General features: G+C 42.5%; 3 protein-coding genes across 3 annotated transcripts; 2 read left to right on the top strand and 1 right to left on the bottom strand.

Annotated features, from left to right (window-relative positions):
* Window positions 1-233: 233 nt before the first annotated feature.
* MELLADRAFT_111135 (uncharacterized protein) lies at window positions 234-1,229 on the bottom strand (the record flags this gene model as incomplete). Its single annotated transcript, XM_007415339.1, has 5 exons — window positions 234-381; window positions 447-677; window positions 809-861; window positions 951-1,109; window positions 1,188-1,229. The coding sequence occupies 5 exons, from the start codon at window positions 1,227-1,229 to the stop codon at window positions 234-236; spliced, it is 633 nt and encodes a 210-aa protein (XP_007415401.1).
* A 4,767-nt stretch (window positions 1,230-5,996) lies between these two features.
* On the top strand, window positions 5,997-6,641 carry MELLADRAFT_67193 (uncharacterized protein; the record flags this gene model as incomplete). Its single annotated transcript, XM_007415359.1, has 3 exons — window positions 5,997-6,028; window positions 6,162-6,511; window positions 6,607-6,641. 3 exons carry the CDS (start codon window positions 5,997-5,999, stop codon window positions 6,639-6,641), a joined length of 417 nt encoding a protein of 138 aa, XP_007415421.1.
* Window positions 6,642-9,248: 2,607 nt separating this feature from the next.
* Window positions 9,249-10,352, top strand: MELLADRAFT_111134 (uncharacterized protein; the record flags this gene model as incomplete). Its single annotated transcript, XM_007415360.1, has 5 exons — window positions 9,249-9,338; window positions 9,590-9,683; window positions 9,741-9,812; window positions 10,050-10,153; window positions 10,254-10,352. 5 exons carry the CDS (start codon window positions 9,249-9,251, stop codon window positions 10,350-10,352), a joined length of 459 nt encoding a protein of 152 aa, XP_007415422.1.
* Window positions 10,353-13,749: the final 3,397 nt, after the last annotated feature.

The following is a 13,749-nucleotide window of genomic DNA, read 5'->3' as shown; positions in this document are numbered from 1 at the left end:
GTGAGAAAAAAGGTTTGAAAGATGAACAACAAGTTTCTATTCTATAATCTATTTGATGAAACAAGTTGATGGATGATAGGTTGATCAAGGAGAAGGATTCCGATACTTAAAAAACTTTTGTCTTTTTCGAGGACGAATCAAGTTGTACACAGAGATGCAAAAATAAAATAATTGAAAATAAATCACAACAAGTGAAATTGAAAGAGACGCGTCGAGGAAGATGTTGCCTGGGATTAAGCATTGATAAGGTTTGGCCGAGATTGCTGTGAAGTTGAATCTGGGTTTTTTGCTCGATTTAGTTCAGGTGATCCTTGATTGGTAAAAAGGGCATTCAAGACACTTGTGAAACCCTCCCTGCCAGTTGCAGCATTTTTTGCAAATCTGAATCAAAGAACAAGTGTAAGCATTAAATTCAAACCCAAAGTCATAAGTCAAAATGACTATACCTATCCCTGCCCCATGATTCGACCTGCTTGCCAATAGCTTGCCAAGTCTGACCTGTAGCTAATCGTCCCTGTGCCTCCATTTCGGCAATCTGCTTGAAGATAGTGTGCTTGGCGTTATTAGGTGATGCCTCGTATCGAATTTTCTCTTTGCAAATCATGATCGAAGACATCGAAAGATTAACAGATCCCATAAGGATCATTGCCGGAGATCCAGATCCTGATAAGCCTGCTCTAAAAAATGACAAAAAACACATGAACAAATGGTTTTGATTAGTACAATCTTACTGAATTGACCAGAATGGATAGGAAGTTGAAGCCTGGTATGGTAGGTATTTGATGAGTGCAAACCAAGGAGGTATTACGGTTTAGAAAAGATCACCTCTCGCACAAATTGTTCTTCTGCACCACCTACTAGCTATAATAAGATCCATGTGATCGATTGAAATGAAATCAGGTGATTGATCGATCGTAATTCTAAAACGTGTTCATTTCACTTTCTCGTACCTTCATGATCCAACGAGGTGCATTTTGTCGAATGGTGATCAATCTCTCTGTTCGAAGAGTTCCATCAGATAAAAAAGAGCGATCTAAGACGTCTACAGAGGTGATATGCTCGGATAGATGATTGGGATATTTGTGCCAGATTCCTATGGCCACATCTCGCTTTGGATCCAAAAGATCAAAGAGAACAAGAAGATTAGTTGATGTTTGTTTGATGGAGATTTGATGAATGTAACTTACGAATGAAAAAGGGAAGATATGTTCAGCTTGAAAGGTCAACATTTCTGTCGAGAATCGGTTTGAATGTATTTTGGTAGGAATGGATGGAACTTCAACTTTGCAAACTTTAAACTCAACCACTCGAGTCAACCACCATCTCCTAGAATGAGCCCCGCCTCGTCACCCCGACTCCTCTCAGGGTTGACTCCGGGGGTCGGGTGAGGGACTTAGGACTATCGGCCGGGCCTGGTGGTGGAGCAGGGCTGCCAAATTTCAACTTTGGTGTGGAGATTTTTTCATCATCTCAAAATCTCCCACGGAGCATCGGGATTCTGGATATGAAAAGAAGACTTACCTGGGTCATGAATAAGTCGACTGTGTTGGCCACATTGCGATTGCTAGCCAATGGTTCGGTTTCAGGCAGGCAGGGGAGATAACTTTGTGAGGCCCGTCAATCAAGCCATACCAATCAGTTGTGGTTGTAGCTAGCTGAAGATTGGAGTCGTCAACCTTGGCAGCATCTTCTTTGTCAGCAGGACCATCAAATCCAAGTCCTTCAGCTGTTTTGTCTTCTTCAGGGATAGATTGGAGAGTTGTTGTTGGGATGGGGAAATCTCCTAACATTGTTGATTTGACAAGCGGAGGTGGAGGGGCCTGGATACCAAGCGCTTGAAGTCCACCACTGACAATCAGGGCTAACTTATGACACACACTTGGTGCATTTTGTGGTTCCATTTGAAAACTTCATTGCTGTCCTTGCAGTGTTTCTTGAGATGTATGTTCATTGCTTCAGCAAGTGTGTTGTCATTGCTCCCCAAATTGTGGGTCTGAGCAATCATGTAGATGAGAGAAAAGAAATAAGATTAGATTAGAAGCATGTAGGAAAAGTGAAAATTTTAGATGATGCGTGAAGAGAAAAGAGTAGATGCGGGTAAAGTCAAAATAAAGGCTTATCTTTGTGTGCAGGCCATGTTTGATCAGGAGATTGATCAAAGGCTTGGACAGCCAGTCTCCTTTTTGATGCCATGTGATCAGCTTCAGGGCCAAGTGTCTCATGACATAGCTCTAATCTTTGGTGACAAATGTCACACTTGCACCTAGAAAACCATATCAAGTTCCTGCAGTAGTCCATGCGTCATGAATGAGACCAAACAAACTTTTAAGAGACTGTCAGAGTATCATCAGAAAGCTTGTAGACAAGTAAGAGAAACAGAGACTCACCTTGAGTTCATCCATCATGGAAGATCACATGTCCAGATAGGCCTCATGCGCAAACTTAGCTACCCAGGTCCTTCCAAACGGATGGGCATTTGGGTTGGTGTATCAAAATGTGGTGCATAGATATAGGTCTTCCAGTCTTCACCATGGCTGAGTGGTTCTGATTACCCATATGCCCAACATGTGATTGAGTATCTGGTGATCAAATTTGGGTGTCACCTGAGCAAAAGTCTTCATCAAAGTTTGACCTTGATCCCGGTTGTCCTCTGCAGATTGATGTTCAAAGATGGTGAGTGGAAGCTTACAGCTGTTTTTGATTGCTTTAAACCTCTTCTGGCAACCCGGCTTTCCCAACTTACCTTCCTGCCGGGATCCATTGCAATGGGCTAGCAGATCGGTTGCCAAAGTTGCAGAACAGGATACTTGGGTGCCACACTACTTGCACTGAAAGGCTGTTGCTGGCAGCCTGTAAGGTTTGTATCTCAAACCTTCACTGAACTGTGATGGGAAGCTGTCAGAGACAGCGGGACGGTTTCTAGAACCCAAGTGACTTATATTATTTCAAACCAACAGGAAACCAATATAGAACTGGTTCTGTAGGATATGGGGTGGGAAGTCAGTCCCAGATCACTACGGAACCATAGCGTGGAATTTGAACAAAGATATATAAAGAAGTCTCTAAGACTTAAGTGTTAAATATTGAGTAATTAGTATTTGTATGTATGTGTAATGACCGTATGTCTTACAAAGCCCTTTCAAATATTTCAATTAAATCAAGATAGCAAATTAATTGAAAAGAGTCAATATAAGAGACAAGGAAACATAAGAGGAAAGAAGATAAACCACTTACATTGACAATTGCAATCATCTCATCATAATAATCATGGATGTTATTGAACTGAGCTTCTTTCTTTGGTTTCTTTGCAACCTTCTCATTCTCCTAGTCAGAGTCTTGCACCAAGTTAATTTGAAGGCTGACAGGCTGACTAACTGCACCATATTTGCTTTCTTAGGTGGCTTGGTGAGAACAATCTGTTTTACTTTGACGTTTATATTAATTCCTTGAGGATTATTTCCAAGGCTTCTTGGAATGGTTGGTCTGGCGGCAAGGCTGAGGCAATTTTGATTGATCTGAGGATCCGTCATCTGTAGTGTGATCTCCACTACTAGGTGCTGGATAGACTGATATGTCTGATACAGAGGCGTCATCTTCACATCAAACTGCACGGCAAGAGTTGGCTGGTGATTCAATCAATCGAGATGGTTCCCTAGCTGGGGAAGGTCAAGCACTACGTTGAACTTTGGGGTTATTGGCTAAGCCAGAAGCAGAGGAGGTGGAAGACATGGTGATGATGTGGGAATAGTGAAAATAGCTGTAAAACAAGATCAATTAATGTTATGGTGGTAATTGACAAAGGGAATAGTGAATGAGAAGAAAATGAGATTTGTAAATATGGAAATGTAAGTAGTGAATATGGAATCAAAAATAGGGCAAAGAGAAGAAAGGGGTCATACCTCTTGAAAAAAAGAGGGGCTCTGCTCAAATACCCCAATGGAAAGGGTACATGTTTCCATTGCTGCATGTCTAGATCAATCCTAAAAATTAATTAAGCCAAAATGAGTCAGTGCAAAGGGGAATCTAGATGGAAAGAGGTGGAATGCAGACCAAAATGGTTAATACTTACCAAAGGGGCAAGATCATGAAGTACTCTTTGGTGACCTTTTGCGTTTGAGGGCGGTGTACTGAGGATGAATTGGATGGGCAAACTACAGCTGAAAACTAGGTACTTTACCAGAAAAGTACCTAGTATTGGGATACTGACAAGACCAATACTAGTACAGTACCTACACCAAAAAAAAAGTTTCTGGGGCCCGTAGTAAAGCATTGGCCACAAAGGTACTTCACTCCCAGGTACTGTACTGCCAAAATTAGGTACTTTACTGTACAATACCAGTACTGGTACAGTACCTGCTGCTGTGTTGTTAATACATAGTTGTCAATCTCATGTTCTTCTACATTAAAATCAAACATTGTGAATTTGGACCTGTAATAAACCATGGTCCAGTCTGATACAGACACTGCATATACCATAATTTAACCTAGCTCCTCTTATTTTCTTCAACTTGTACTCACACTCTTTTATGGTTCTCATTCAATTCCTTCAGCACTCTTCATCCATCTAAGTCATTGATCTATTTCATCTTGGCATCATTCTTGCTAATTAATAATAAACTCTCTTTGATGTCAACTAAGAATATCTCTTCACATCTTCTTTATATTTTTTTTCACTCGTTCTTTTTCTATTCTTTTGCGTCCAATCCTCATCTTGTATTATTTAAGCCTGACTTATTAGATTGTTCCTCTATAGTTTTTGAACCAGTGAGTTTGTATTTGTTTTCTTAAACTTTAAAACAAAAACCCACACTAAGGGCGCGTTCACTTAAGGAATTTCGGACCAGAAATCACATTCTGTAAATTTTTTAATGCAAAAATGTAACATGCCCCACCAAATAGACATTTTAAATTTTGCAGAATGTGATTTCTCACCAGAATTTGCTTGAGTGAACGCGCCCTAAACCTATGCAGACTTTTACTGATCACTAAACTTTGACTTTCTGCTTTTAAGATGAACAAGCAATAAAAATGATAATACATAATAAATCAAATGATTAACAGCATTGCTTTATTGTATGTCAGAGTGTGAAAGTTAAGACGCATTTAATTTGTTAATAACTCTTGTTCAACTGATGTTCATTACAGCTGTTTTGAGAAAAATTGATGTTGTCCTTGTTTTTTTATTTTTTTATGTTCAAGTTGCACCAAAGATTACTGGTGTGGACTCTACATATGAGCAGCTGTAGTCAATGATTTGCTAAACTTTAAAGATTGTACCTCACTGTTAAGCCTTGAAAACGCACCAGAGGCTGTGCATTGCGGATACAAAGTATGCAACCATTGTGATCATTTGTGAACTTTGCACCCTTGAACAAGGTGAGTTGTACCACTCTCATGTATGTAGAGTCTATGTGAGTGTTCTTTAGTGAAACTTTAAAATAAAAAAAAATAAAAAAACACAGAGGACACCATTTTTTTCTCAAAACAGCTGTAATAATAGTTACAGCTCTTCAGGAAATTTGTGTCCAGTCGTTTTTTTTAAAAAAAGTTTTGCACATAAAGTTGGCGCCAAAATACAGCCAATACAGCACTTTAATAGCAGTGGATCCTAAAGGAGCTGCAGGCTAGGACATCAATTGTGCTATCCCCTCCCACCACCACCATTCCACCATTCCACTATTTGACCAATCCAACCAATCCAACAATACCTTCCCTCCCATCCATCTCCACCACCGTCCCACCAATCCATTGGCACCACCTGATCCATCCAATCATTGAAGATCATATGTGTTCAATGATGATGACAAACAGCTGGTTGATACACAAAACCATTTGATAGAGACAACCTCCATCAGATATTTCCTACATACACCAGCCAGGCGTCTGCGCACTTAAATAGCCCTCTTTGACCACCGTATCTTGACCGCAGCTCTTCCATTTGCTTTGAAACCAGCAGCCCAGAAACATTTTGCCTTGTCTAACCGTCGTAGTGTCCAATGGCCCACCATAAACTACAAGACATCCCCGTGTGCGCCATTTACACCCTCTTTGTACATCTTCTGGAGCCTCATTTTGACATGTTTCTTTTTCATTTGTTCACACAGCCAAGAAGGATCTAATAGGCCTGTTAGCCCAGGTGCTTGATTTAGATCTTGCGCCAGCCCCATTAAGAGGCAGGCAAAGCCATACCACGTCATTCCAACCAGCCCTCAAAAGTCGGCCGCTAGACAAGGCACCATTTTGGCTCCTTTGATCCCCAACTTGACTCTTCCTTGGAGTCACAGTGTTTCCAATGCAAGCCTCACCCAAGCATTTGCTGAAGCCCATCATCTGGGCCAAACCGTCTATGGCTACAGCCCACCTCACCAATTTCAATCACCGCTGTTCAACATCAACTCGATGATGTTGCAGCCCAACGTTTTTGGGCACAGAAGCTTAAGTGCACCTCAAGTTTTGACCCCAACTCAACCTTCTATCGTGGTCCATCTTAACAAAGATGAAGATGATGAAGGTATGTGATCCTGTCCTTGTGTAGAAGGCCTGTACCAAATCTTAAACCACCATGATCTTTTTCTCCGTAAACTTCTTCCCTTTACACTTTTTTAGAATTACCGCACCCCTTAGATATTCTAGACTACTGAACTCTGGATGCGGGTATTGAACAAACGCGCTCAACCCCGGTTCTCATCAAGGAGGTGATGAAGCACCAAGAACACACATTCCTTATGTCGTTCAACTTATACCAACTCAGTAGCTAAACACACTAAGAAGGCTCGCGGTCGTGCTGTCAAGGAACCTCAGAAGGCACCCAAGCCCCAATGGAAGAATTTCAAGCCATTTCTGTTTCATAGCGATTTACCTGTGGGGTCCTTCAGGTGCCCTGTCTATTGTGACATGATCTTCGAAGCCTGCAATTCCCAACTCACCGGGGTTTTGTATGCCCTTATTTCTGCCAAAAAAACTGGCCTACTTGCGATTCGAGCCTTCATCAACACCACCAATTGCCAGCACAAGGCATTCCACAGCTTCATTACTGATAATGCCAGTTTGGGTACGTCTGTCAATGCTGTGCTAGCTGCCCCATCTGAGGCAATCATGGGTTTCAAAATCACACATTTGAACCCTAAAGCTAGCAAGGATGTGAATCATGCTTTAGCCTTGAGTTTCCCGCCACCAAATGACCCTTCCGACCCTCCATCTGATGAGGAAGGTACAATTTCAGAGGGGGTGAGTTAATTTCTTTTCAATCTGTTTGTGACGGTAATGTTACTGAGTCTTGGACTGCTGTGGTTGAGTTGCAGTCCAATTACCTCACCAACATTCAAAAATGCTACAAGCAATCAATGGCTCGCTTCAAATCTCAATTCAAGTCAGGCGAGAACATTGCCACAACCGTCAATCCGGCCAACCCTGCCCAAGTTTTGCTTCTCAACACCGCTTGCATACACACTTGGGCTGATGACTGGGTAAGATTTCAACTCTTTCACCATTGTACGCCACCAGGTCACTTACATATTGCGCAATGTAGGCTGACAAGGTCTGCGGTGTCAACAAGCTCCATCCTCCAACTAAGTGTCCGGATTTCAAATGGATCCCGGTGGCTCATTATCAAGCAGCCAAGGATGAGCTTGAAGGTAAGGCAGTCGGCAAAACTGCCAATACCCCGGCACCAAATTCCGCAGGGACCATTATCCATCATAACTACTATGCTCAAGTGCCAAGCCCTGGAATGCCTCCAGTTAACCCCTTTGCAACTCCCAATATGATCAACGCTGCCACAATTACTTTACCAGTATTGGTATCGTAGCGGTATCGTAGTTTTTTTTTGGGTATCGTATTGTCAGTATCAGTATCGCAGCCACAATACGGTACTGCCCGATCCTCCTGGCAGTATTGTGTATGGCGTTACTTTACTTAGTATTGTATTGCCCCCCGAGTACAATACTGGAATGGGCCCAAGGAAGTATCAAGTACAAAATCTCTATTGATTTTGTGTCTGGGAGTGCGATACTACGATACAGTATCAGTATCTGATCGGTATTGTGACAAGATACGGTACTAGGTATTGGGCGGCACAGTATTGCCATTGCGATACTTTACTGAGTATCGTATTGTGGGTACAACTACGTTACTGAGGCTCATTTTCTCTAGTATTGTAGACCCGTTACTTTACTGAGTATCGTCAATACGATACCAGTATCGTATTTGTGGCAGCGTTGATATGATTAATGGACGACCCAATGTCCAATCTCACGCCTTCCCCCGCCCAGCGATATCATCTTTATCACCACTGCATGGCGGCAAAAACCCCAACTTTGAGGATTTTTGGAAATTTGCTGGGATTCACCCAGGAATGGCCAAAACTTGCTCGGCCTTAGAAAACAAAGGCATTGACAACTTCAATTGTCTACTTGACTGGGAAACTTACTCTATTACAAGATTGCACTCTTTTGGGATACCATTTGCACATGCAGATGACATTTGGAAGGTGGTTTCCAAATTCCTCAACAATTTGAAGTCAAAGAAGTTGGGTTGACTTTTATTTTGTTGTATTTGACCCCAACAAAGGGAGTCCACTATTCATCTTGCCTCAGGTTGTTCTTTATTTTTTCTTAGGTGTTGAACTGCCTTAGTTTCAAATTTCTTGCCACTTTTTGTAAATCATCACTTCTTATTTCAATCAGTGGTGTTCTCAATACAATTGGGTTACTTTTTTATCCTTTGGTTCTTCCCCACTTTGGAATTCCCCACTCTGTGTTTGATGATTCCGCTCATACATATTTCTAGTTAGTCATGACTCTGTGATATGAACATTGTTCATTTGCTTGGCCTGTAGATACGTGAGAATGAGAACATACCCTCCGCAGGGGGGGATATGAGGGAGATGCTGCATATCATATCTCTATGATATGAAGCATCTTGCTCAATACAAAGGTCTTTGGAGCGCATGTGATTCAACTTTATGGTCACAAGACCACCAAAAGCTTAAAGTGATATCTTCACATAGACACTTGTTTGTGCTGAGTTCTAACATTTAAGAGAATATCCGTCTGATCCTCCTCCGTCAGACCCCATTTGTATTGTTTCCTTACTTGCCCAAACCCCCACATCCTGAATTTATTTTATCTTCCCATTATATCATTGGCTTTTATCCATTTCTTTCATCATCATTATGCAACAAGATATGCAAAATCCTTCTCTTGCTGACATTATCTGGTATTGAAAAGTCTCTGCTCGCGATAAGTCCAATGCCCTGCCTTTGGACATCTTGCCAAACGCCCACCCTTTTGTTCTCACTGGTGAAGATCAATGTTTTTATTGTGGTATTTACGGCCACCGTCAGTGTTCTTGTCCTATGAAGGAAAAACATTGCAAAGGAGAGTTGCTCACGCGGGAAAAGATAGGACACCAAGCAATGCATTTTGGTGAATGGTGTCGTGTCAAAAATGGGAAGACTTACAGTACGGATATTTTGGGTGGAAACACCAAGCCCATTGAACCTGTTTGCTCGAACTCCATCACGGCTTGCAATGTAGCTCCTGCCACTTTGTCCGCGGTCAATCAGGCACCTGCTGCACGCGGATGACAGTATCAAACTCCATCTGTACATCAACCTTTGTCTCCTGGTTTATCTTCCTCAGACAAGGAGTATCTCGTCCAAACGGTTGCCAAATTGGATGCTGGTAAGCGAATTTGTAGTTCCTCACAATCTAGTTCATTGCAACTGATCTCTGTTGCAGATTTTAACCCTTGTGAAGAAGAGCCAGTTCCGGATATTGTCTTGATTGACAAGTGGGGGGATGCTTATGATGGTGAGCACACTAGCTAGCTCTGCGCAGCCACTGGTTTCAATGCTGATGCACAATCCAGCCTCAATGGACATTGAAGTGGCACCTTCAGTCACCACTTTATTGAAGGCAAACCACATTCCTAAAGAATGTCCAGACAACCACATGGTGAATGTGGAGTGGTGCGTTGTGAACAAAGGTAAGCTCAATCCATATCACTATGCTCGCCCGCTCTGGACTTTCTACTGATGCAACTTCCAGAGTCAATGTCCAATGCGGAAGCACCCACGGTGGTGGCATTGCCAGCCTCTCCATCTATAATCAAAACACTTTGGGAGGCCGCGCACGGGGATTACATGCTCATGGTGAGTCCTCAGACAACGTTCAACTTGTAGGTCACTGGAAAGCAAACACTAACACAAACTCTTGTCAGCAGGGGGCAAAGATCTCAGTGTGTTTCTCAAGGTCATCCGTCAAACTGGATACGGAGGTCCTAATAAACTTATGTCATCATTGTGTTGTGTGCTTTTGTTTAATTGTAAACATGCTACGCAGGCCAATTGAAAGGCCCCCTTTTGTTTGGATCAAACAATATCATTTTCATACTTTGCACCATGAACTCAAACTAAGATTTCTCATAAAGCATGTCATAAACTGGATAAAAATCCATACAAACTTTTGAAACACCAGAAAAAGACAATGTAGCAAACATGTATCAATGACTACGCTACAACCAATAGCCGCACACAGTGTATAACTTATTCATGAGCCTTCCAGTGAAAGTTTCCCAAGTCAAGTTTTCAATTGTAGCAATTTTCTCTTTGGCAGCAGCGAGTGCAAGACATTGCAAACGTTGAAAGTGGGCTTTCAAGACACTGAACACCTTCTCGATTGGGTTGTAATCAGGCAAGTAGGGTGGTCAGTACAGTATGCAAATTCCCTTCTCCGGAGCAAGTTCTGTCACTTGTCCTCCATGGTGAATGCACACATTATCCATGATCAGGACCAAATTGGCCTGTGGGTATGGATTCATAACAGGGGACTAAGAATGCAATGTTACCAAACACATGTGAAAAAAGAGAAAACAGCACAAAATTGAGTCTCACAAGTTGATGTTTGAGAAAGCTTTTGAAATATTTCCGAACAAAGCTACCCTCCTGGCATGCCATGGCCAAAACCCTCCCCCTTGAAAATAGCAGGCAAAAGTGAGAAACACTTTCCAGCTTGGATCCAGGGTATTCTTTTGGTCTGGTGGCCTTGCATGGCCCATCCATTTTCTCTGTTATGAGCCACAGGCTAGAAGGCTCTCATAGATATGCTTATACAGAGTTGTACCTTGCCTTATCCTCTCACTCGAGTAGAACATCTGTTCCTCACGTAGCAATCTAATAGCTCACCAAGAGGGCCTTTCACTCATAGCTCTTGCATCTTTGCTAGCCAACTCATATCATACTCTTTGCAAGCTGCATTCCTGAATGGCACATTAATCTAATGCAACAATGACATGAGAACAATTCAAGTCAATTACAGACAAACTGCCTGCCTGCTTACCTAAGAACACCGTTATTTTGGGTCGCAGAGCCCCGATTTCATATAAAAAGCAAGCCCTTTTGTCGGGGGATTGGTTTGGGTGTACAGTGCAAGTTTTCTTCCAACTGAGCAAGAGGCGTGCTTTGAGATCCTTGGCAATCTTTTGAATGGACACCCATTTCCCACATTCTTGATACACGGCGCAGAAAATTTTGTCCAGGTATAGTACAGGGTTCTCGTCAATCAGTGTGAGCGGGAAATCACAATGTTTGTCGCACAGCCCCCATCTACTGGGCTCTGGGAGGCCACAGACTACCACAGCATCATGAAAGATTGATGAAAGCTTCAGAAAGGATTCGCAGAAGCTTCAGAGAAGCTTCGGGAAAGATTTGAAAGAGCTCAAGATGATGCCTGCAAACGTCTGAACAGGTCTCCAGACCAAAAAAAATGTGTGGCTGCTGACCGGAAGAATCAGGGGACCAGTGACTTTCAAGGAACATATCATGTGCCACAACTCTCAAAGATTGGTGGGATGTATCATAGCAAACATTCTCTGTCTCTCACCAGACCACTCAGGGTGTATATACTTTGAAGTTGGATTGGCTCCTGTGCCCAGATCTCCTTCATGCATATCAATGTGTATATCTATTGGTGTACACACTCCTGCCCACATGCAGTACTAATACCATATGTCTCTATAAACCCATACATGGGCTCCCTTGCTGGCCATCAAGGGGGCCCCTGTATAGTTTTAAGGAGTTATATGGTATAAGACAATTTCGACTACTGATACCAGATTGTCTCTATAAACCCATACATGGGGTCCCTCAACGGCCATTGAGGGAGCCCCTGTATGGTATTACAGGGGTATATGCTAGAAAACATTTGGACTACTCATACCATATGTCTCTATAAAGCCATACATGGGCTCCCTTGATGGCCATCAAGGGACCCCCTGTATGGTATTCACTGCCAGCATTAAAGAACGTTGGGACTACTCATACCATATGTCTATATAAATCCATACATGGGCTCTGTCAATGGCCATCAAGGGACCCCCTGTATGGTATTATAGGGGTATATGCTAGAAAAACATTTGGACTACTCATACCATATGTCTCTATAAACCCATACATGGTCAGTTATCTGCTCATCTAGATAAGGAAATCATGTGTAATACATGCTGTAACTTTGTTCAGATTGAGACACACATTTCAAAATATTGACTACATATATCACAATGGCTACTCAGGCAATATTCATGGAACTGTGTAACAGTAGCAGAATGGGAATCTGATCACTAGGACCCATATTCCCATCTGGGAACCTCTTTAATGCTGGCAGTGATTATAGGGGTATATGCTAAAGAACGTTGGGACTACTCATACCATATGTCTATATAAATCCATACATGGGCTCTGTCAATGGCCATCAAGGGACCCCCTGTATGGTATTATAGGGGTATATGCTAGAAAAACATTTGGACTACTCATACCATATGTCTCTATAAACCCATACATGGGCTCCCTCAATGGCCATTGAGGGAGCCCCTGTATGGGTGCATGTGACTTGTGCTGGATTTTATGTCCAGTTGAAGTTACGTTGAAGCTTTCATGAATCTTTAATGGATCTTTCATGAATCTTTGATGAATCTTTCATGAAGTAAGTGGTAGGCTCTGGCCTGCCAGAGCCTAGTAGATGGGGGCTGTGTCGGTCAATCTCGTTTTTCGGTCTAGCTGCTTGTAGTCGTCTGGATGGCAAACCACACTGTACGTAGCGCGGTACAAAGTGTGCCACCACGTAATGGTGCACAGGCTGACTGATGATTGCAGCATATGCTTAACCTGTAGGCCACTCATGCCTTTGTGAAGGTACCGGATAGCCAGTACCTTGACACCAGGATTGTACTTTCCAGGTTGGACTGCTCGTACTCTCGCCATCTGAATTGAAATCATACCAAATGAGTCAGTCGTGGATATTGAAGGGAATAGAAGAGAAAGAAGAGCTGACGTAAGATGAGCATAGAGAGTGGGCAAGTAGTGGTGAAACAAAGTCACAAGGGGGAATCAATGCTGATTGGGTGGAGTGACGAGGGTGATTCAATTGTGAGCGGGAGGAATCAATGATGACTGGTACTGGCAGCAGCAGCAGAGGGAAACATCCTGGAGAATACATAGCCCTTGCTGCGCTTTTTAGCATCCGGGGGGATAGTTTGTTCATGTATTGGCTGTATCGGCTGTATTTTGGCGCCAACTTTATGTGCAAAAAAATAAAAATAAAGGACGGGACACAAATTTCCTGAAGAGCTGTGATACAATAGGGACTGGGCAAAGCTCTGCAAAATTGCAATTCAACCGTAGTTGAAAGCGAGTTGCAAACAGTTAAGCCACTGTTCAATCAATATAACATTTCCCTATTTTTTTAGTAAGCT

This window comes from Melampsora larici-populina (assembly GCF_000204055.1).
Source record: "Melampsora larici-populina 98AG31 unplaced genomic scaffold MELLAscaffold_50, whole genome shotgun sequence".
Taxonomy (NCBI): Eukaryota; Fungi; Basidiomycota; class Pucciniomycetes; order Pucciniales; family Melampsoraceae; genus Melampsora; species Melampsora laricis-populina.
Note: the sequence above shows the minus strand (reverse complement) of the source record. Positions and strands in the feature narration are given on the sequence as shown.